Raw genomic sequence first — 23,701 nt, 5'->3', positions numbered from 1 at the left:
AGAAATAAATACAGCACAGACCCCTTAACGATAGCAGGTCCAACAAGTGAGGAAATCAGTTTAAATAAATTCAGTGAGATATGTACAGCACGGCCCCCTTAACAATAGCAGGTCCAACAAGTGAGGAAATCAGTTCAAATAAATCCAGTGAGATATGTTCCACAGCACATTTCTGGCAGAGCGTCACCTCTTGGTCAAAGTCAGTCACACACGTGTCTAGCTCCCAGGGTAGCCTCTTTTATCACCTCATAATCGCACTTTGGGAACTGCCTGCCCAGGGGAGTTGCAAAAGGTCTCGATTGGTGGGCTTCTCACACTCTCCAGCCCTCTCCCCTACCTCCCCAGGTGTCCTCCCGCAGGTGAAACCTGCTGGGTCCGTCTCTCTCTCTCCCCCCCCCCATGAGGCCTCACTTCCTCTTCTGTATGCCAATAATCCGCACAGTCGGCCTTGGCTTGATGGTTGATACTGCAAGGACAATGAGCACAGAGGGATACTCACGCAGAAGACAGATTTTTCATTTCATTTACCACTCTGATAGGCTGACCAATAAACTATCGCCTTATTTTGGAGTTTCTTTGCCCACTGGTCAACAGCCACTACTATTGGTAATAATTCTAACATGGTGAGGTTGCGGGTCAGACCAAACACCCCCAATCTGATGCCCATGTTCCTGCACATCACTTTCCACTCATGTTAGCGCCGTACCCCAGAGAACATGCTGTATCTCTAAAGATTTGCATGCCCCAATTGTCTCTATGCTCTTGACCCCCACATTGTCACTCCACTGAAACTTTGAAAGGTGTCCTTTCAAAGAACTCTTGCCCTGTATGTCTGATTTTATGGTGCTTCCTAGCAACTCCTCTCATACTAAGCTTCAACTTCCAGCTAAAAAGACCTTCCCCATAGGGATCACTCTGCAAACAAAAGTTTATAGAGACCCTAACAATGACTACATTTCCTTCAATATTACCTTTTTGGCCCATTTTTAGTATAATTAATCTGCTCTCTAAGCTTGTGAATTCTGTCCTGTGGAAGGCAGCAAACTCCTGGCTCTGAATCAATTTTAATACCTAAAAAGGTTAGCTTTGTTGTAGATTATACTAAGGAAAGCCTCAATTCTGTACGTCACGAGCTTCCTCATAACCTCTTCATATGCCACCATGGCTGCCTGCACATCAAAGAAAGAAATGACAGATCGAGGACGCGTGGCTCCCTCACAAGTGCCGCTACCAATGAGGGAATGGAGGGAGGGATGAGAGAAAGATAAGTAACAGGAGCAATAAACAATATAGTAAAACAAAGAGATTTTAATCTCTTTGTACCTTGTTTTGGAACCACGTTTCACTTACGAAGACGCATATCAGGAGGACCAAAAATTTTCACTGTAGCAGAATCTTCCTAGACTATTCCAAATGCAGCAGGTACTTGCACTGCCAGTACCCTACACAAACAATTCCTAACCTTGTAATCCAAAGCCCCATCATTTACACCTCTTCCAGCTATCTAATTAGCCTATTGCTTGGAATGCTACAATACATATTGTATATGGTTACTGTAATCTGGCTATATGTGTAATGTTCTATATCGCTGCAGACCCCTCTCACATCTCCTGGCAGTGTCACCTACTCCAGAGGGCCTAGTGTACCAGGTTCCCCCTCTTCTATCACTGTAAGTAACCCATGGTCTATATCTTTTCTCCGCTATATGTATATATATCTATGTATGTTTTTATATGTATGTCTATTTATATATCACCTCTGCTAACACACACGTGTTATAATCTGCTTCTGTTTAGCTACTCAGAGTATAAATATAGGACCTTTAATAGGCAAGACAGAACAACTAAACAAAGTAAATGTATCCCTGCCCAAAGAGCTGACAGTCTAGTTATAAAGAAAATGGTTGATTTTTAGGGGCTGCATACCCATCAGCTACACACAATGTAGAAGCAATATCTCATTTCAATTCTTTATTTGTTAAAGGAGCAAAGCAGTCCACAGATGTCAAATAGATATATGTAGAACATGGTAGAAAAATGTATATTTTAAGCAATAATTGTATAAAGAAATGCTCATACATCTTATGTTTTTGGTTCTAGAAAGGAGCAGAGTCAAATAGGAAAGTGAGATATGGGAGGGTTAGGAGGATAACCTCAAGTGTAACTGAAGCAATATTTATGATAATGCAGTCTGATTGATTCATGTTGTGGCTTATGTCTAATTGATGTCATTAGTTCCTAGTAATGGATAGGATGAATATTGGTTCAGTCCACAAAATAGCTACCTCCAGTGAGTGTAGGAGACGGCTTTTATGTAAAATTGTCAGTCTGACAGATTTACCTGTACAAAACATGGCAATTTCACTTATTTTACCAATAAAACCAATTGTATCGTTTAATACATGGAAATGCATGGAAATCTGAGAGACAAATGGCAACATTGCTTATATGAGGTCATCAGACAACTGGAGTTGGATTTGGTCCCCCGTGATCACTGAATGACTTGGTTTGCGTAGTTTGGCCCCAATACATGGGCTAAAAGATCTGGATGTTTAGTGATCTAGCCAACTAACCAGATCTATCCAACTGTAGTATTAAAAGAAACACAGAACTTTAATGGAAATAGTATTTTCTTTGCAGACAGACATAGCTTATGGTGAAAAGCCCTGGTGTAAATTCCATATTCCAATAATTGGATTTCACAATTTGAGATTGTTTCAAAGAGGACCTGACACGTCTGTGACTCATACTCATTTGTTAATTATAAGCTATTTAATCCTGGAGCAAAAACCCACACTGGTTTATCTGGGAAAGGGACAGAATAGGCAGTGCATCCACTATGCAAACTGCATACCTAACAGTCGAGCAATCCCTCTCTCCAGCCCCCTACTCCACACCAACTCTTCTCACTCATCAAAACGCTGACATAGAACAGGGGAAGGCAGTGGCCAGGATTAGCCATAGAGCCTTTTCTGGGCTTGTAATTTGCTCTGGCCCTGGTACTTGTTCTAAAAGGGCAAAGTTAATTACAAAATGTATTTTTCTAAATGTGCAAAGACCAGCTACCTGTTATATAAACATAATATCACCATGAATTGCTTTTGGCCCTGTGTCTGTACTCAATTTGTGTGCATATATTTCTGCCCAGGCCCGGATGGAAAGTCGCATCCTGGGTTATAAGGATCTGGCCGCCCTCCCACGTGACAAGGCTATACTGGATATTGAACGCCCAGACCTGATGATTTATGAACCACATTTTACATACACTCTTCTGGAGAACACAGAGACTCTGCGCAGTCGAGAGGTGACTCCTCACATCACATCTCCCCCAATGTAGTAACCATAAAGGCTTCCACATGGTCTCTGGCTTTCACTATGTCTAACTACCTTCATTGCTGCATTCTAAACCCTACAATCTCTCCGCTTAGTTTACATCACTCACTGTGACTTCTCAATAAAGATCATAGTAATGTCCTGAAATTTTATGCAAAAATATCAGCTGCACTGATTCTTAATTGTGACCAGCTTCTCCAATGTCACAATAAGTGCATCCAGAACTTCTAATGGCACCTCTAGTATCTCTTCATAACAACTCTTCTACTATTTGTTTTGCAGAGATCTCTGTCTCCCAAGTCAATATCACCTCCTCCGTCACCTGAGGTAAATTATTTTCGAGAGATTGGAGTTAGGGTGTAGGCTATTAAGTGAGGGGCTGTTGAAAATAATTACACTCTTCTTGTTAAACAGGTCTCTGCACTCTGGGCTGATAATAAGTCTGTTGGAAGTAGCTCCAATGTACAAGGCCCTCGCGGAGGAAGCAATTCACCTAGAGGAGGAGTTCAGCACTTCCACTGCCCAGGTATAAAGTAGGTTTACACATATAGCGCAATGGTCTCAAATTATTACATGAGCTCACATTCTGGTCAAACTATGGTCTTGTATATACTGCTGGCTCTGCTGTCAACGTATTTAAGTCATCCTGGTTTATGGGTCCATGGGGATGGATTTTAAGGTTGCACAATGTTTGTTTGAGACATTATAATATTTCTAGACCACCTGACTTTCACCCTACTCCAATGCTGAAACGTCTATGTAACGTTTAGAAAGTTAAGACAATAATACAGATATTAATTGATGAATTCCAATGGCAGGAGGGTAAGTAGCAATAGCCTCAGTATCTTTATGTATGTGGTGGTATTCAAAAATGAAGAGATGAAGCTTCAGCCTATAGAATGGTCCATGGGATAACCAGTGGTCAGGAGCCATAGGGGAAGTCGTCCAAAGCCAAAAGGTCAAAACACTGGTAAGAATCAGAATTGGTCAGTAGCACTGGTATAGAGAAGGTGGTTCAATAAACTGGCTATTTTTATGATGTGCGTCAATTAAACAAGTGGGACAGCTTGTGTCTCTAAGCAAAGAAGCAGATTTTTGCATACGTAGACATTGTGCAATAGCTGATGCGTCTGTTGCTTACTTATGACATGGAAGGACAGATCGTGTGGGGGAAACTAGCGACAATGAAGCGACCGCACCAACTTCAAAAAGAGTTGGGATTTTATGCTGTGACTGCTGCATGTATAGAAAGAGGGTTTTTGGACATATAATTTTCCTGGCTTAACAGATAATGTCTTTGGAGAACCTTTAGTCAGTCTGTATTAGTAATGTTATGTACGTCTAGTGGTATCCAATAACGATTGTCCACTTCCAGTGATGTGGTTCCAAAGCACAATGCGATTTAATAGCAATAAGCAGCAGAGTAACAATTCAAATAATATAAGTACAGCCGTTACATTCGCAGGCGCCCTGGATCCAGCATACAGTCATTGAGTCCTGAAGCCTGTGGTCAAAGAGACTGTCTGCTGGCCCCAGAACCCCTGCTTATATATAGTCAGTGATAGAGTGAAAACAATACAGATGATTTGGCATGTTTCCATAGGTTCAGGCTTCAAGAAGGTCAAGTGTAATGCAGGTCATTGGCTAGTTCAAATGATACCTACAAAGGGTGGGGTCAGCTCTCCTGATCTTCCCGCCGAAAACTAGTTCAAACTGGTCTATTTACATTACACACACAATACCATTCATGATCATTTATTCCCTATAATCCATACCTAGCATACGGAAAGTGCGACCCTTTAGGCGATTGAACCGGACGTCTGTGGATAAATAGAGGAATAGAATGATACCAGACATGATATGTTTCCTGTGACCTGAACCTTAGATCTCACTAAAGTGTATATAACAATATAATATTTTAACTATAAACTCTGCTACATTTCATTACAAATAACTATGTGTTGCAACTATTTTTATATGAACTATTTACAAGTGTATGTGTCCGTGTAAATGTGTGTGTAAGTGTTTGCATGTGTTGTGGTTAATTACGCTCCTCCACGCCGTAGCGGGCTATTCACATAATTTCAGACATAGACAATCGTATTGACAGATATTAATTGAAATGTTTATATCCAATCATTTGACTTCGATAGTAAGAACCCTGACAGACAACTTATTTCCTTCAATGGTGTTAATTATGAAAACAAAATAAAAAATTTGAGTGACATTTATTTAGCATGTACGATTTATGAAAACATGTTTTTCTGAAATTTACTGCAATGCCATATAAACGTAAGTTATTTCTATATTTACTCACTTTGGCCAAATCTCAGTCCATTCACTTTATTTCTCTCTCTCTCTCTATAGAGATTTCTCAGAAAGAGCCAAATCTGTACAAGAAGCCTCCAATATACAGACAGAGAGGTGAGAGGACCCTGCAGATCATACCGCTGAAGTCACAATCTCCTGCTTTCTGCCATTTCTGTTGTTTCTGCTCCCTTACTCTGGTGCTTCTATGTCTCAGTTTTCACTCTTCTTTCTAATTTTGATGCTAACTTTTGTCTTTGTGTATCATGTTCAGCTCTTTTACTTCATAAATACCGTCTTGTTTTCCACCAGAATCAGGACTCTCCCACAGGCTGTCCGATGACCCTATATTTGAGTCCTCTAAATTTCCAGCTGCAAAACCTCCAGATCCAAACCAGCCAGCAAAGATTGAGACCGATTACTGGCCATGCCCTCCCTCATTGGCTGTTGTAGGTAGGAAAGAATGAAAATTCTGTATGTGATAACGTCTATTATAAGAGCCATACCTCTAGTATAAAAGTACAGAGTGTCTATGTGATGGGCAGGACAGTTGATTTTATATTGAAACTTGTTTAATTAATAGAGTCGGAGAGACGCCATCGCAGGGAAACCAAACATGGAGAGGAAGAAAGTGAAGAAAGGGAGGATGTGAAAGAGCTGAGACAGCGTCAGATACTGGAGCTCAACAAGGTGAACGGCTTTGCAAAAGTGTGTGTGCGTGTGTGTGTGTGTGTATGTGCCACCAAGAAATAATAGTCCACTGTCTGCTGTAAGTGTGCTCCCTCCATCCACCACAATGTCTTGTCCTTCACACGCATTATCCTTCACATACAGATCCAGTCTAATCTGGGAAAACTCATACTAAAAGAAGAAATGATTAAAGGTGGTCCTACAAGAAGGAAAACTCGCTCTCTGCCTGACCGGACCCCAATCTATACACGTAAGTGCCTTTTTCTTATCGTCTCCAGCTCACTTGTGGTTCTCCTAGATCCGCGAAATCCAAGATAAAAGGCATATACCTGTTATTGGGAATTGACACAATCCCTACCAAATATAGCACATTCATTGTACACCAGAAAAATGAGTCCACCCACCATACAGCAAAGCAGGAAGAAAACACACCACTAAAAATTTCCCTAAATAGCACCCATTCCAGACATAATTAGTGTATCTTCATTCTGCCACACCATGGTCCGAAGGACATTACGGAGGCTCCATACATGGGACTTCCTAAAAATAAATAAAAATATATAGTAATTATGGGACTGATTTTTTTTGTCTACAGATTGTGTATATTCCCTAAATGAATTTTTTTTGTGCATGAGTCAAGTCATGTGACCATGTTTAATTTATCTGAGATTTCCTAAGGAAATTGTCCACAGCTCTGCAGATGCAAACAATATGAGGAGCCGTTGTTTGGTCTGGTACATATGGCCTGGAGGGTTCTGCTATTGGAAGACTTCACAATTCCTGCTAGGAAACCATGCAGGACATGGGGTAAGCGCTGATTAGCAGGTTTCGGGCAGTAGCAATAGAATGCACCTTCTGTGTAAGTAATTTTTGGTGGTATTACGAATTGGAATGTGCAGTCACAGAGGCCCAGGTGAATGACATCATCCTGAGAACACTCTATGCAGGGCCGGTGCTAGGGTCCTTGGCGCCCTAGGCACATTTTCAAAATCGGCGCCCCCCGTCTTTTCTTACCTTAACTTGCCTCCTCTCTGCTCCCCTCCACTCACTGACACTGTCGGGCCATTATGATGGTGTCACGGCCCGACAGTCAGTGAGTGGAGGGGAGGAGATGTAGCAGAGAGGCAGCGGTGGTGATGATGATCAATAGTCCCTCCCCCCCTCCCTGTGGATATATGTGAAGCTGTGCGGCGGCCGTGAAAGGTATGGTCAGCAGTCGCCGCACAGTTTTAAAGAAATTTTTAATCTGTTGCGCCCTCCAGAGCCCGGCGCCCTAGGCAAGTGCCTAACCTTGCCTAATGGGAGCGCCGAGCCTGACTCTATGGTCTATAGAGTAGGCTGTATCCACATGATTCACTCAGTGATTGGAGCAGCATATTTGAAACAAAAACAAAAGTATTTGGTGTTATATGGCAGGACTTCCGGACTGCTGCTGGTCCTGTTAAAGTCTTGCTCTATACAGAGTAAGTCTTTAACAGTTAGTTATAAGGTCGCTTTTATGTGATATGCTTCGGCCTGATGAATGATATTGCTTTGATCAGGATTTAGGAGAAGAAGACACAAAAATATGAGGGGGCTGAGCAAGCATAATAGTGTCTAGCAAAAAAAGAGGAACCCTGTATGTTCCATTTGTAACAAACAGAGAGAAAGTCTGTAGAGGACCTTCTGGATTTAATCAAAGGCGGTACAAGACACAGTGATATCCATTAAACAGTCTGTACCAACATTTATGGTTCTCAGACAAAGCCCGTCCGTACCTGTGGAGGTTCAGATGCCACAAAGAAATTTGCAGCAAAGTTAGAGTGAAGCTGGTCCATCATCTTCAGGGGTGGGTATAGGAGTACAGGCTGAAACAGGACCAATAGTGCAAGATGAGTATTTAAATATTTCCTCAGAAGAAGGTGAGGGAAGACAATAAGTTGTTTAATATTGAATAAGTTGAACACTTAATTAAAGATGTTAGGAGTATTAAGACGTATTAAGTACGAGAAAGACTCAAACTTCAAGCATGCTTATTTTCATGTGTCCATGCATCCAGTCGATCAGTACTATAGGTTTCAAGCATCGCTGTTTGGGCTACGTTCTGTCCCAATGACTGGCTTAGAAAGACCATGGGGTAAATTTATCAAGCTGCTATTTTGAAAAAGTGAGATGTTGCCTATAGCAACCAGATTCTAGCTATCATTTATTTAGTACATTCTACAAAAAGAAAGCTAGAATCTGATTTGCTATAGGCAACATCTCCACTATTTCAAACCCGCAGCTTGATAAATCTACTCCTATATCTACAGGAGTGTTGCTGTTTCATGTAGATCTCAACCTACATTATCTTCAGAATCTGGGACTGCTTGTAAATATTGACAAATCACAACTATAATCATTGCATCAAATAGTCTTCCTGGGGATGTTATCTGATACCAGAACTTGCTAGCTTCTATTACCTTCCTACAAGAAGGCCAGATTGAGTTCACAAGCCAAAGCCCTCAGAGTGGCAATCTTGGGTACCTTGAGAAGGGCAATGAGGCTCGTTGATTATAAGACAGTAATAATAGAGGCAGTTCTGAGAGCCAAAGCCCACATGTGGCCAGTGCAGATCAACATATTGCCAACATGGGATAAAAACCCAGAGTATTTAGATCAAGGATTTCACCTTTCATTCAAGATGCAAGAATACCTCATTTGGTGGAGTGCAGTTCAGGGAAGTCGTAGCACACAGCGCAATGGAGAGATGCAAGTTTAAGAGTGCTGGGAACACAACAATTTGAAAAATTTGTTTAAAGAACTAAGAACAAAAAGGAGGAAGGAATTATTTCAAGTATTACTAACTGGCAAAAAGTGTAGTCAGAGTTTAAAGGAACGACTACTGCAGCAAGCCGGCAACACCATACTTATCCATGAGCGTCTATCAAACCACCATGCTATTAACATGGGTACTTAATTTACACCCATGGAAATATCTGAATAAAGAATATGGAGTTTATTAACCAGTAGTTCTCGGTCTTATCTCCACTATCTATTCTGAACTCACCAACCCGACTGCCCCCTCCCGTGATCCCCATGAGATTGCCTGGGAACGTGACCTAGGTGACTCTCGACGACAACTGGATGGAAATTCTGTAAAATGCTGCTTTCAGCTCAATCTGTGTCCATATAAAGGAAAATGTTTATAAGCTCCTGCTCAGCTGGTACTATGGTCCTACTCGTATTTGTAAAATGCTGTCCAACTCTTCTGATAGATGCTGGTGTGCATAATCTGCGGTGGGCACGCTCCTTCATATATGGTGGGACTACCCAAAACTGACCTCGTTTTGGCAGGATATTAAATCCCTAATAGAGTCTATAACTCAAATTTCCTTTCCGCTGGATTCAAAATTCTTTCTCCTCTCTTTGGTATTCCCTTCGGCTACCAGACACCAGAATAAATTGGCCCACCACACTATTTCAGCCGCCACCTATCAAATTGCTGCTGACTAGAAACAAACTGCTCCCCCATCCCTTACCACTGTTATTATAAAACTCTGGCATATCCACCACATGGAATTCATGACCAGCATCATCAATAAATCTTCCAAGTTTATAATAAAGTTTGGGACCCATGGAAGTCATACTTCCAAAACCACTCCCCCTTTTCCTGATGCACACATCAATCCTGCTCACTACCATCCCTTTCCCCCCTCCCTTCCTCTCTCCCAAAGACAGATCCTGTCACTCTGTCCTTTCTCTCTCTTTCTCCTTTCCACCTTCTTCCCTTCATCTTTCATTCTGAGTCCTTTTCTTCTCTCTACCCTCATCTCCTACTCCTTTTTCTAGTTCCTTACTTACTCTTTTCTTTCCCTCAATCTCTGTATAACTACAAAAATCCTCTGCTCTCTCATGATTAATGCCTCTGTTTGACCTGACTACTGCATATTCAGTTTTCTCTCGTTTAGCCTTAGTAAGTATTAGTACATTTGTGTGATGTACCTCTTCACTACACCATCATATAATAGTATCAGTCTTCTGTTTAAAGACTGTTTAATAAATATACATTTAAAAAAATAAAAAAAAAGTTCTGCCCAGCGTACACCAACAGGAAGTCCAACCAGGACTCCAACCACTCCATTAGGCTTCCCAGACCAATTGCCACTCCTTTGTGAAATTTTCATCCAAATCCATCCAATGGAAAGGCCAGAACAGGCTCCCTGGGTCAAAGTTCTGCCCAGCGTACAACAACGGGAGATCCGACCAGGATCTCAACCCCCTAGTATGTCTTTTGGGATCCAATGTTACCAGTCTGTGAAGTTTTCGTTCGAAATCCATCCAGTGAAAGGCTCAGAACAGGCTCCCTGGGTCAAAGTGCTGCCCAGAGTACACCAACGGGAGGTCCGACCAGGACCTTAACTCCCCCTAAAGCCTGGCCAGGATCCAAGTGGACCACCTCGCATTGGTTTCATCCTAATCGGTGTAGGAGTGTCCGAATGCAGGCTCAGAACAGGCTCCCCGGGTCAAAGTTCTGCCCAGTGTACACCAACGGGAGGTCCGACCAGAACCCTAATTCCCCCTAAAACTTGGCCAGGATCCAACTAGACCACCTCGCGCTGGTTTCATCCCAATCGGTGAAGGGTGTCCTAATGCATAACTGAACGGACAAACAGACCAATGATTTTTATATATAAGATTGCAGTCAGTAATTTAATTCTACCCTGATATTATCTTTGGTAAGTCTGTCAGGTGTGCTACTGAAGGGGTGTGAAATATTGAGTTTTGTACTAACCTGTAAATTTCCTTTCCTTGTGTGAGAACACAAATCTATTCCGTCCTTATCTATTTATTTACTTTTATATATATATTGCGCCTCTATATTACAAAACATCCTATGAGAATAGTTGTCAGTCACATCTGCCCCTTGCCCCATTGGAGCTTACAGCCTAAATTATCTCCCACACCAATACACACTAGAGATAATTTTGTCAGGAGCCAATTTGTTTTTTTTGGCATGTAGGAGGAAACCGGAACACCCAGAGGAAAAACACGCAAACAAGAGGGGAACATACAAAATCAACATAGAGAGCGCACTGTTTGGAATCAAACCCATGTGCCCCTTAAAAAAATGTTTCAGCCATATTATGTGTTGTTTTTCTTTGGACCGAAGGAATACACACCCAGTGTGCTACCCCTCCAACATCACTATCTCAATTCATAAATGTAGCTGTACTGCCCCCTCCAACCATTTCATCCCATTTCATTCACCCAGAAATGAACTGCCCCCTCCAATAACATAATCTCACTCCATACACCCAGAACTGAACAGCCCCCCTCCAGCCACACCATTCCACTCTACACACCCAAAAGTGTAATGCTCCCTCTAACCACCCCATCCCAGTCCACACACCCAGACGTCTTCTGCTCCCTCCAACCACCCCTTCCCAGTCCACACACCCAGACATGTTCTGCTCCCTCCAACCACCCCATCCCACTCTACACACCCAGACGTGTTCTGCTCCCTCCAACCATCCCTTCCCAGTCCACACACCCAGATGTGTTTTTACCTGGCTCATTTATACATACTGACTGCTTTTTCTGTACCACATAAACCGTCAGCATTATGTAAGAAGCTTAGCATACACATTTCATGTAGGGATGGATATGGTTTTGTGTGATGAATGTAGTCCTCTTCTTTATGACTCTGCACACAACACACAGAATTGCGGGCACAACCTCTCTACTCTGCCTCTTACCTGCTCACAAATTCATTGTCTCTCCCTACAGCAATACATACTGGATTCGGAAGGAGCAGCTTATCAAGGGTATGTATATACTGAGTCATAAGTGTGCAGAAACACATATATGATATTTACTGGATTTTACAGTAATGTTCATGATAGAATTCCAATTTTCCTACTGAGAAAGTAAGTATGATCTATCATCATCATTTGTTTATATAGCGCCACTGATTCTGCAGCGCTGTACAGAGAACTCATTCACATCAGTCCCTGCCCAATTGGAGCCTACAGTCTAAATTTCCTAACATACACACACAGAGAGAGAGAGAAAAGAGAGACGATGGTCAATTTTGATAGCAGCCAATTAACCTACCAGTATGTTTTTGGAGTGTGGGAGGAAACCGAAGCACCCGGAGGAAACCCACGCAAACACGGGGAGAACATACAAACTCCACACAGATAAGGCCATGGTCGGGAATTGAACTCATGACCCCAGCGCTGTGTGGCAGAAGTGCTAACCACTTAGCCACAGTGCTGCCTACGGTCTAAGTTAGTATAAAAAAACCTAAGCACTATCTTAAATTCCAAACTGAATCTGGGAAACAAATCTAGTCTACTGATATTTCCAAAGGTATATATTATTTCTTATGGAAACAAAACTGGTATCATCTCTGAGAATTATAAGTGAATGGCACATCATTGTATTAAAAAATCTAGTTATTGTAGCATAAATGAGTAAGAGATATGGTGAAATTAATGTTGACTTACAAGTTAAATTATAAGTGATCATTTCTAAGAATATGAGATGTAATACAGCTGTCCACAAACACACACACACTTTATAAACAATCTAATTCAGAAAAAATATTATCATATAAAGATTTGAACACATATGGAACAATGAAATGCTGATCACCTGACATTTCAAAGTACTGGGTGATCAAACTCCGCTCATTTTACGTCATGTCGAATACATGGCACAGGTGCCTACACAATAAAGATGTTCTAAGAGGCATCTTTCTATGCAACCTTGCTAAACGTTCGTCTTGTACCATGATAACCATAGACAGAAGGTTCCTGCTGTTACACTAATGAGTAACCCATAATTACATGTCAATAGATACGTGAATAGAAATATATCATCATCTTTAACCACAATGTATTATAAGTAAAGACATCTGTAAGGGCTCCTGCTGGACACCAGGGGAATCCCTAGAAGCAATAAGTGTTCAAAAGGTCTATAGCGCTATATTGTCCCACATGAAGAAAAGGTGCTCTAAGTCATAGCAAGCAGCAATCAGGCGATTGCTTTCCATCTTTACAATATAAATGAAAAATGACTGAATCTGATTGGTACCGAAGAGCATCACATACTTTACAACAATAACCTATAGGACTTTTTTCATAAGTGTTCCCCTATACTGGATGTCTTTTCCTCAAATTCACCATATATTTTATCCTTTCAAGTTTATTTTAATATATATACTTCATCTTATAGATGATACTTGGGCAACATGTAGCTCTCCAGGTGTTAGCGAGCTATGACTCCCAGCATGCCTTGCCAGGCTCTGACTAGCTGTGGATGCTGGGACTTGCAGTTCCCTAAAAGTTGTAGAGCCCCAGGTTGCCAATCTGTATAAGTCAATGCATGTATAAGTAAAGTTGATGTAATTTCCATTGTATATTATTTGTCCCATACAATTATTTTGTGTGAATAGAACACATGCAATTCCACAAGCAGACAATATGCAACAACGTCTCGAGGCCCAATACCCTCTCATGGGAGGGATGTAATCTTGGATCTAGTTCTGTAGAAATAAATGTGAGCAGTTGCGGATCCAGGGGGGGGGGGGCGATCGGGGCAATCGCCCCCCCTAGCAGGGGCTTGCTGCCGGCGGCTGCACACTGTGCAGGTCCGCTCGGCAGTGACAGTGTACTGCCCGGCTGCTCTGAAACACAATCAGAGCAGCGGGACAGCACACTGTCACTGCCGAGCGGACCTGCACATACTGTGCAGCCGCCGGCAGCCTTAGAAATCAGAAAGGGGGCGGGGCCTAAATCACCCCCCTAAAATCGCCCGGGGTAGAGCAATAGTCTGGATCCGCCCCTGAATGTGAGGGTGTTCCATACACTATCTGTAGCAGCACATACATGTTGTAGGACTATGTAGTAGGTTGGATCAGTGACTGTTTTCTCTATCTTCAGCTTCAGTCCGCAGAGTTCCCACCTCCAGAGCGGCAGAGAGAGAGTGCAGGTGAGGGAGTCTTATTTGGGCTGTTGTGCAGGTCATGCAAAATCTGTGTGGCTATGGGAGCCGTGCAAGGGGTGATATTCTGAATGACTTGCTTAGTGGGATTATGGTAGAGACAACAAACATCTGAATGCTCAATTGGTTCCGGGGGTTGGATGGCAAATTTTAGTTGGGGGGGTGGCAAAACTCAGCAGCCTATTAGGGACAATTTAAAGGAAGGCCCAGAGACCAAGGTAGCCCACTATGGGACCAGCTCCCCACAGCCCCTGAATGAAAGACATACGATTACTAAAGTTTGCTAATGGCTCCTGGAGCTATAAGGTTAGAAATATCTTTACAGTTTGTTGAGCTATTTTTATTGTACGTTAAGAGTGAATAAAAATGACCCCTAACATACAATGAAAATAGCTGTGGGGTGATGGAACCCAACAAATGGGATTTTTGGATTTCTTTATTTAATTTTTTTCTTCCTAATACTAATTATATATTGATATACTAATAGAAACTGAGCTTCTTAAATTGGTTGAGTAGCGTTATACTTAGTGAGGTTCTCTTGTTCATTTTTGTACGTCTTTTCCTGTCCGTTATTGACCCCAGGAAGAGGTCAACAAAAAGTTGGGATGAAGACAAAATGGCCTTTAAAAAGGGATTGATTTTAGAAAGAAAATGATTATTGATAATAGGCACGTACAATGTAAACAAAACATACACACTGGTCTTAACTGTAAAGCTGCACTTTTCAAATGATTGTTTTCACTTGTATACATTTCATTAATGTAAAGAAGCGTGCCTTCTTCTTTTTCACTTTAAACATGAATTTATTTAGTGTAAGTAAAAACACAATCTAGTGTAAGTAATAACATACGATAAATAGGGATCATAATCAATTGAGGTGACATCAGAACTGAATAAGCCAATCAGGGAAGCACATAGGGCAGTACTCAAAACTTAGTGTGACTGTAATATGCTCTAATGCAGTGTTGGCTAACCTGTGACACTCCAGGTGTTGTGAAACTACAAGTCCCAGCATACCCTTCCAGCATTAAGCTACTATATATTGGCAAAGCATGCTGGGACTTGTAGTTTCACAACACCTGGAGTGTCACAGGTTAGCCAACACTGCTAATGTAAAGTCCAATATGGTCAATGGGCACTAGGAAAATCTCACTTGTCATGCCACCCTGGTTACTCATTTTCCTTTATATTTCAAGGTAACTTAAAAAAAAATAGAATTATAAATAAAAACTCTTGCTAACTGCTATACTTTTCTGTTTCTGTAGGGTTTCAGGTAAGATTTTATAGGGAAGGGATTGGGAGGACTGATTCTCAGCTCCAGAACACAGAACCGCTAGACTTGTCTTTGTGTCCCACAGAATGGTCAAGGGCAGCGGTCCAGAATGGACAGAGGAAACTCCCTCCCTAGCATGCTGGAGCAGAAGGTGCGTAGCTGATGATCACTAATAATGGTGTTAGCTTACAGAGCATCCACTTGAAGATATGCCAAACAACAGAACTCCGGAACCACCAGGAAATTAGTTTTAGCAAAACATATTTATTGTAGTATATTAAAATACATAGTAGAATTAAAAAAACATTAATGCCTTTCGCACCACACAAAGTTCTTAGTCATAGCTAATACAAACAATAACAATCGTACTTAAAAACACAAGAGCAAACACCCCCCATTATCTCCAATTATTCATTCATACCACAAATGTAACACATGGGGATCAAACACAATGACAGGAGGAGTCACAAAAATAAAAATTCAATATATATTTAAAAATAAGAGGGAATAGGAGGGCGCAGTGACCTCGCTGTAAGATGGCCGCTTGACTGTGGAGTTCTGCACACTCAGTGCACAATTTGTGTCATTGTAGGTGCAGTAACAGCATAAACTTTATTACAAAACCTTTGCAAAATATTGCAAAACGCAAAGCAAGGAGCATTAATAATATTTATAAATATGCTTCTGGCTACACATCAAAACCAAAATGACGCTGGCTCCCAGGCCATACCTGGCCAGGATCCCCAGGAGTTGAAGACTGACAGGGAGAACACAGAGATCACTAAAGCTGATATGAAGGATTTTCTCAAGAAATTAAAAGATGTTAAGGGGGAGCTGAGAAAGGCAAACTGTAGCTCCAAGCAGGTATTGTTGACATAACCGAGAGGACCGATAAGCTGGAAACATCTGCCCTGACAGACATATTGAAAAGGAAGAAGTCATTTTAAACAGCAAATCATCACCCTAAAGTACACTGCTCACAATCTAGAAAACCACAGCAGGAGAAAAAAAATGTCCATACCGAGGAGATCTTGGACTTCGTATTATCAGATAAACTAGATGACAACCTGCTCCGTCTATTCCAGTTTTCATCTCCAAGCTTTAAATCCATCAAAATATATTGGGATAGAACTCATCATACTTTTGGCACTGAGAATAACACTCTCCAAAGACCCAGAGATGTGCTGGTAATGGTGGTATTTTTTAAGACTAAGGAAACCATAATTTCTACGACAGGAGAAACCTCCCTGGTGATGTTTGAAGACCAAAATCTACACATTTTCAATGAGCTACCAAGTGTTACATCAGTGAAGAAGAATGCTAAGAGCGGTTACAACAGTCCTCATTTGACATAAGGTTACCTACAAATTGGCCTTTTGTTTTAGCCTCATTGTTACCAGGAATGGCAGCTGAGTGACCCCAAGGATGCAGGACGTTTTCTGAACTTGGGTGGCCCTGTCTTTAGTGATCAGTGCCATGATGGAAGTTCTTTCAGAGAGAATGGATAAATGTGCAGTCAGCTAAGTTCTAGCAGCACCTCAAAATGTATACGATGCACCATCCTGACGGCACAGCAGTTCCAGGCATTAGTTTGATTTCCTTATGTCTGGATGGAGATGCCTGAATCTCACCAAGTTGCCTAACTGGTGAACATGGTATCAGCTCGAAGTTTGAGTAATCTGTTTGAGGTGGACTTTCCTACACCACAGTTATGCCGAGATGCTCTATTTTATTCCCACACTTGAGGGCCTAAATAACCTTAGAATCTAAAGAGGTACTTTGTGAGTCCCCCTTCTGGAGAGGACAACTGGGTACATACCTGTCTCTTAGGTATACATTTTTCTAGTAGCTATCATCAACATTTATTTATATAGCACCAGCAAATTCAGTAGCGCTTTACAATAAATAATATTTAATACAGACAGAAAGATAACAAGGTCCTGCTCGCAAGCTTACAATTGATGGGACAATGGGAGCTTGATACATGAGGTTAAGTGCTACATATTGTATATTGGGCCATCCAGAATGCAAAGGTAAAAAGTGCTTAGTGGACTCTATGATCCAGTCACACAGCAATGTTGGTCAGGGGGTCAGAGGGATATTGTCTAGTGTGAATTGTGTAAAAGGTGGGAATAGGGTAACTTAGAGAGGTCAGGAGGGTGGATTTTCAGAGAACACTTGAAGGTTTGAAGACGAGAGGAAAGTGCTATTGTGCGAGGGAGGGAATTTCACAAAGTGGGTGCAGCCCAAAAAAGGTCCTGTAACCAGGAATGGGACCATGTAATGAGAGTGGAGGAGAGACGCAGAATGGAGGTGTCGAGTTGGGAGGTATTTTGAGACAAGTGAAGAGATGTATGTTGGTGCAGTTTTGTTGATGGCCTTATATATTAGTAGAAGTATTTTATATTGGATTCGGTAAAAAACAGGCAACCAGTGTAGACTGAAAAAGTGGCTCAGCAGAGGAAGAACAATTTGCAAGCAAAATCAATCCAGCCTCTGCATGCATAGAAGGCCAGTAGGGTGGGGATTGCAATAGTCAATGCAGGAGATTATGAGTGCATGCACTATGATGTGCTATAGTTCCTGCCTATTGAGACCGGTATGACTAATCATTAATCTAGTTCATATTGCTAAATGCTGAATATCTCACAACCCCTATTATCCATTGAATGCCAAAAAGGCATTTGATTGTGTTTCTTGACCTTTCATGTCCCACACCCTTTTTGGATTACTGGTCCATTCCAGGCCCAGTGCAAGGTTGCTTGGCACCCTAAGTAAAGCTTCAGCCCACCACCCCTCTTCCCCCCAATACTCACTTCCCAGCCCCTCACACACTTGACATTTGTAAAATAAAAATTACCTCCTGGCTGGCTGGTAAGGCTGCAGTCCAGATGTATTGATATCCGAGGCAGAATGCTGTCAAGGCTTCACTGTTGCCCAGGAGCAAACACAGGATATCTAGAGGGGAGGCTCCACATGTTATATTTCAGAACAAAAAAAAAAACTTGACATCACTCACGTGACGAACATGTCCCCCTCTGCCCACAAGATTTTGTCACACATGCCACTCTGCCAACCAGCTTTTCTTTAAAATGACCCCCCCCCCCCTGCTTTTCTCAAACATGCTCTCCTCTCACATGCCCCCTTGCCAGCCAGATTGTTTCTCACCTACCATCATTCCCACAAGATTTTAATAAATAAACAGCTTAATACTTAAAGGTTAAGCAACCATTTAATTTTTAGTATGTGCCCACTATTTGGCTGTCCTCTGTTGCTGTCTATTAGTATAATTAATTTTACATCTACAGAATAAATTAACACATGCAAATAAATAAAGGTAATATAAATGATATAAACTAGATATTTCTATATTTATTTGCATTTATTAATGTTTTCTGTAGATGTAAAATTAATTATACTAATAAACAGCAACAGAGGACAGCCAAATAGTGGGCACATACTAAAACCTAATTGTTTCCTCAACTATGTAGTTCCTTTAAATTAAGTCTATTTATTAAAGTGCGATCAGCCATTAAAACAGAGAAAACGCCTGTTTTCTCCGTAAAATGGTTATTGCACAATTTATGAAGGGTTTATCGCAGGACAAATCAAATATTTTTCCTGCCATAACCCATTTAACGTTCCTTATATTATATTCATTGAAAATTATTTCTTAGTTCAATAAACATTACTGGAAAGGATCAGTACTGTCATCCTAAATGAGATACGAAATAGAGTATTGTTTGTTGCCAAAATCAAAACAATTATTGCTTTATGGTTTCAAACCTGTATATTTTAGGTTTGTATCTGTGTATTTTCTCATCCTTTTACCTTCTATACCCTCCCTGAAATAAAATACATACTTGTGTTAAAAGAAAATCAGAGATAAAATACTATGAATAAACAGAATAATAAATATGTAGAATAAATAAGTATTATGTTTTTTTTTAAATATACTTGAATAAATATCCTTTGAAAGACATTTCCTTGTGGTTCCGGGGTGTTGGTGTTTCGGCATGGAATTTATAGCACCTTGTAATTGGCAGTATTCCTGATTTACTACATTGGGCCTGAGTCATTAAGGAGAGCAAAGCATGAAAAAGGAGTAACTTTGCACCTGGGCAAAACCATGTTGCAGTGGAGGGGGATGTAAATGTAAAATGTGGGCACATACTTATATTTGGGGTAGGGAATGTCCTAGATTAACTTTAAATTTCAGTGTAAACATAAAGCAATCAAGTATTTGTGTGCTAGATGATAAAACAGCCAGTGTTTAACTTATGTGCAAACTATTAATCTAATTTGCACCCCTTGCATTGTAACATGGTTTGCCCTGGAGAACATTTACTCCTTTTTCTGCCTTACTTTCCTTAATGACTCAGGCCCATATGTATGTAAAAACCTGGCTAGAGCGATTTATCTAAATTCACATGGGATAATCACCTTTCTTAAAATGTTGGCCTAACTTTTAAATGTTGGCCTACTCTCTGGTCAAATTAATAACACACACCCTCATTTATAATGGTGATTATAATTAATTTGTACTTACCTGTCCAGCAATTCAAGTGCTGATTGAGCAGTATAAACACTGCACCATGATCCAAAGCCTAGGAACTGAGCAAGTGTCAGACTTGCCTTTCTGTGCAGCCGTACTATCTAATACACGGTAGAGTGTTATACTGCAGAGAACATTCGAGTGAACCCCAGGACATGGTGGAAGTAGAACACTGCACTAAACGCCTAAGCGTACTGACCCATCAGAGTGATTCTATGCAGGCAGGCAAGATCTTTTGTAATTTAATGTATTAATTCATTAATTAGAACAAGCCTAGCCAACCTGTGGCTCTCCAGGTGTTGTGAAACTACAAGCCCCAGCATGCTTTACCAGTACACAGTCAACAGATAGCTAGCAGGGCATGTTGGGACTTGTAGTTTCACAACATCTTGAGAGCCACAGGTTGGCCAGGCCTGAATTAGAACATAATCACACTTCATGAAAGTTTGAACTTGATGGACCTGTGTTTTTTTTCAACCTTACAAACTATAACATACAGATGCTTTGTTGTAACACATTTCTTTCTGTTACTCTTTTTCCCCAGATTTTTCCCTATGAAATGCTGATAGTGACAAACAGGGGGCGCCAAAAACTGCCCCCTGGTGTAGACAAGACTCAGCTGGAGGTGAGGATGTGGAATATGTCAGTGCTTCATATACTAAAGTGTAATTACTAAGGTGTAGACAGCATACTTGCCAACATTGGCAAGTGTTCTCCCTTGAGGTCTGGGGGGCAGGTGGGTGTGTGGGGACGGGGCTCAAAGAATCGTGTCACTAGCCCCACCCCCAAAACAAGCATCACTATGTGCACACAACATCACTAAGCCTCGCCCCCTCCGTTTAATTGACAGCGCTGCCCAGGATTCGGGAGAATTGCCTGCTCTCCTGGGAATCCGGGTGGGCTCCCAGAAATTCTGGAGTCTCCCGGACATTCCGGGAGAGTAGGCAACTATGGTAGACAGTGACAAGCACAATATGTGACATAGGCACAATTATAAAGAGTTTCTCAATTTCTGTTTTTTTTTCTCTAGAAATATCTCTCCCCTGAGGAATTTCAGCGCCTTTTCTCCATGCCCATGGATGAGTTTGCAAAACTGCCATTGTGGAGAAAGAATGAGCTCAAACGAAAGCTGCTTCTGTTCTAACATTTCTGTGGACAAATCTGCCCTTTCAACACTAGGGAAGAGCGGAGTCAATGGGGTTAATTGATGGGAATGGACTCTTAGTTCCTCTGATTCCTAAGGGGGGGGATTAAAGAGTGTGACTAGCATGTCAGATATGAATAACTTCATGGGGGAAGGCAATCAACCCAAACGTTAGTCAAGGACACATTACCTGAGACACCCAGACTCTTATTTAGGACCAAATTGATATACATAATATAGCCCTTAATTATGCAAGGTCAGTATTTTATTATAGCAAACACAATCCTATGACAGATAACTTAAACAGACCAGATACCGTATACAGTTCTATATGATGGATCACTTATACACACCAAATACAATTCTATATGATGGATCACTTATACACACCAAATACAATTCTATATGATGGATCACTTATACACACACCAAATACAATTCTATATGATGGATCACTTATACACACCAAATACAATTCTATATGATGGATCACTTATACACGCCAAATACAATTCTATATGACAGATCACTTATACACACCAAATACAATTCTATATGATGGATCACTTATACACACCAAATACAATTCTATATGACGGATCACTTATACACACTGATTACCTTGTACTATCCCTTATGGTAAAGTTCTTACACACTAGATAACATACACAATCCTAACTAACCCTCCTGTACCTATTAGATGTACAGTTATTTATCACTGTTGACATATCAGATTACCTAGCCCTGTAGGGTCTCTTTTATGCACATATTACCATATGACCAACAACCTTCACTCCAGTTACCGCTAAACCTGAAATAGAACACAGGCATTGTACAATACAATTAGTGAGTAGGAGGTGCTACCACACCATTGTTATCCGCTGCCAGCGCTGTGTGTGTGTTTCATGGGTGAGTGCTTTCAGTTTTCGGCATCCCCATCTTCTTTCATTGCCCAAACGACAACTTGGCAGTTATGTAAAGAAATGGCAGTTTCTATCACTCTCTTCTGCTGTGTGTGGTTTGTGATATGCTGAATTTTTGGTACATGTTCTTTCCTCGCCACACGTGTTCCAACTTATTTCCCACATACGTGTTTTATACCAGTCATGTCCTTGTTTCCATGCACCATGTATCAACTTAATACCCATATATATCACCTCACAATCTCCCACTTCCTCATTACACCACGTAGTCTCATACTGTCCCATGTTATACATCACTCCTACTTCATACGTCTCGTCCTCATGACTTTTACCTTCATCCAACCCTTATGTCGAACCCTAATCTTTATTTCCACTCAACCTACTATCTTCTACATATGTATCCTGTGTCTACCTTCCACATTGAAGTTTTTTTCTTTTCATAATTTTTGGCTTCTGATGTATAATTATTAATATTATTATAATTATTAAAAGTAATTCAATATTCTGACTTGCTGTGAATAATATTGATATTATCCCCAGAATTTCATCTTAGGATACCAGAATTTGCAGTTACGAGCATTATAAACACTGTCATGAGCCACTGTCCGCAAGTAACGGTCACCATTTTGTCTGCTAAACCAATATTCCGCCTGTAACTTTACTAGGAACATTGCGACCTAATTTGCATATTATAATTATTAATTTTATATCATTTGCATTATTTATATAGCACTTTTCTCCCAGTAGGACTCAAAGCACTTTACATATTTTGCGCAAGTTGAGGCAGCCATCTTGGGGGAGCTTAGTTGCTGCATTATGTAATCACTCACATCAGTCCCTGCCCCATTGGAACTTACAGTCTAAATTCCGTAACACACACACACAGGGGCAAACGCAGGTTTTCTAGAGGGGGGTTTCCAAATGTCTGATTTTGGAACAAAGCAAAAACAAATTTGCTGCAATAAACCATCAGACAGTTTTTTGTAATTAAATTATTTGACTGTAAATAAGAAGTTTGGTTGAGTCACAGAGTGTAAGACATGATCTATCAACAACTGCTGCAGAAGTAGCTACTGAGAGGTGTTTGCTCCACTGTTTCCACTTGCCAGTTTTATTCCCATTTTTGGGGAAATTTTACTATTAATAGATAGCATGGTACTATAGCAGAGGTAAGCAACATGTGACTCTCCAGTTATTGTGGAACTACATGACCCAACATCTCCATGTAATTTTGCAAGAGTTTGAGAGCCACAGCCCTGTACTATAGAAACTACACATAGTAAAGTTCACCTGCTGGTTTCTGCAATCCTGAGATCTCCGGTTTCCAATAAATTTGACGTAAATTGAGATGCACCTGAAAAATAAAATGGATGTCACAACGATGAAACAAAGCTGGAACGATACTTTAAGAAGACTCATGTCACAAAATAACCTGTTAACTGCAGTTTTGTTTAACCCTTCTCTGATATAAATTCTACACTTTCCTTTCTTGGCAGTAAAGTTTGTCAC

The 23,701-nt window shown here is 40.9% G+C and overlaps 1 protein-coding gene across 9 annotated transcripts in view; it reads left to right on the top strand.

The window, feature by feature from the left end:
- Positions 1-22,697, top strand: part of DMTN (dematin actin binding protein) — a 45,106-nt gene extending 22,409 nt beyond the window's left edge. For 7 of the 9 annotated variants that reach the window (XM_075207140.1, XM_075207141.1, XM_075207142.1 and 4 more), the window contains exons 4-16: positions 1,595-1,669; positions 3,148-3,303; positions 3,615-3,659; positions 3,747-3,858; positions 5,700-5,756; positions 5,952-6,092; positions 6,223-6,329; positions 6,474-6,579; positions 12,078-12,115; positions 14,237-14,293; positions 15,656-15,721; positions 20,670-20,750; positions 21,156-22,697. In XM_075207140.1, the coding sequence (XP_075063241.1) occupies positions 1,595-1,669; positions 3,148-3,303; positions 3,615-3,659; positions 3,747-3,858; positions 5,700-5,756; positions 5,952-6,092; positions 6,223-6,329; positions 6,474-6,579; positions 12,078-12,115; positions 14,237-14,293; positions 15,656-15,721; positions 20,670-20,750; positions 21,156-21,269 (1,155 nt within the window). In that variant the 3' untranslated portion in view covers positions 21,270-22,697. Of the gene's footprint in view, positions 1-1,594; positions 1,670-3,147; positions 3,304-3,614; positions 3,660-3,746; positions 3,859-5,699; positions 5,757-5,951; positions 6,093-6,222; positions 6,330-6,473; positions 6,580-12,077; positions 12,116-14,236; positions 14,294-15,655; positions 15,722-20,669; positions 20,751-21,155 lie in introns of those variants that run through there. The other 2 variants (XM_075207147.1, XM_075207148.1) reach the window with 2 other exon arrangements.
- Positions 22,698-23,701: the final 1,004 nt, after the last annotated feature.

Source organism: Mixophyes fleayi, chromosome 4 (genome assembly GCF_038048845.1).
Source record: "Mixophyes fleayi isolate aMixFle1 chromosome 4, aMixFle1.hap1, whole genome shotgun sequence".
Classification (NCBI taxonomy): domain Eukaryota; kingdom Metazoa; phylum Chordata; class Amphibia; order Anura; family Limnodynastidae; genus Mixophyes; species Mixophyes fleayi.
Note: the sequence above shows the minus strand (reverse complement) of the source record. Positions and strands in the feature narration are given on the sequence as shown.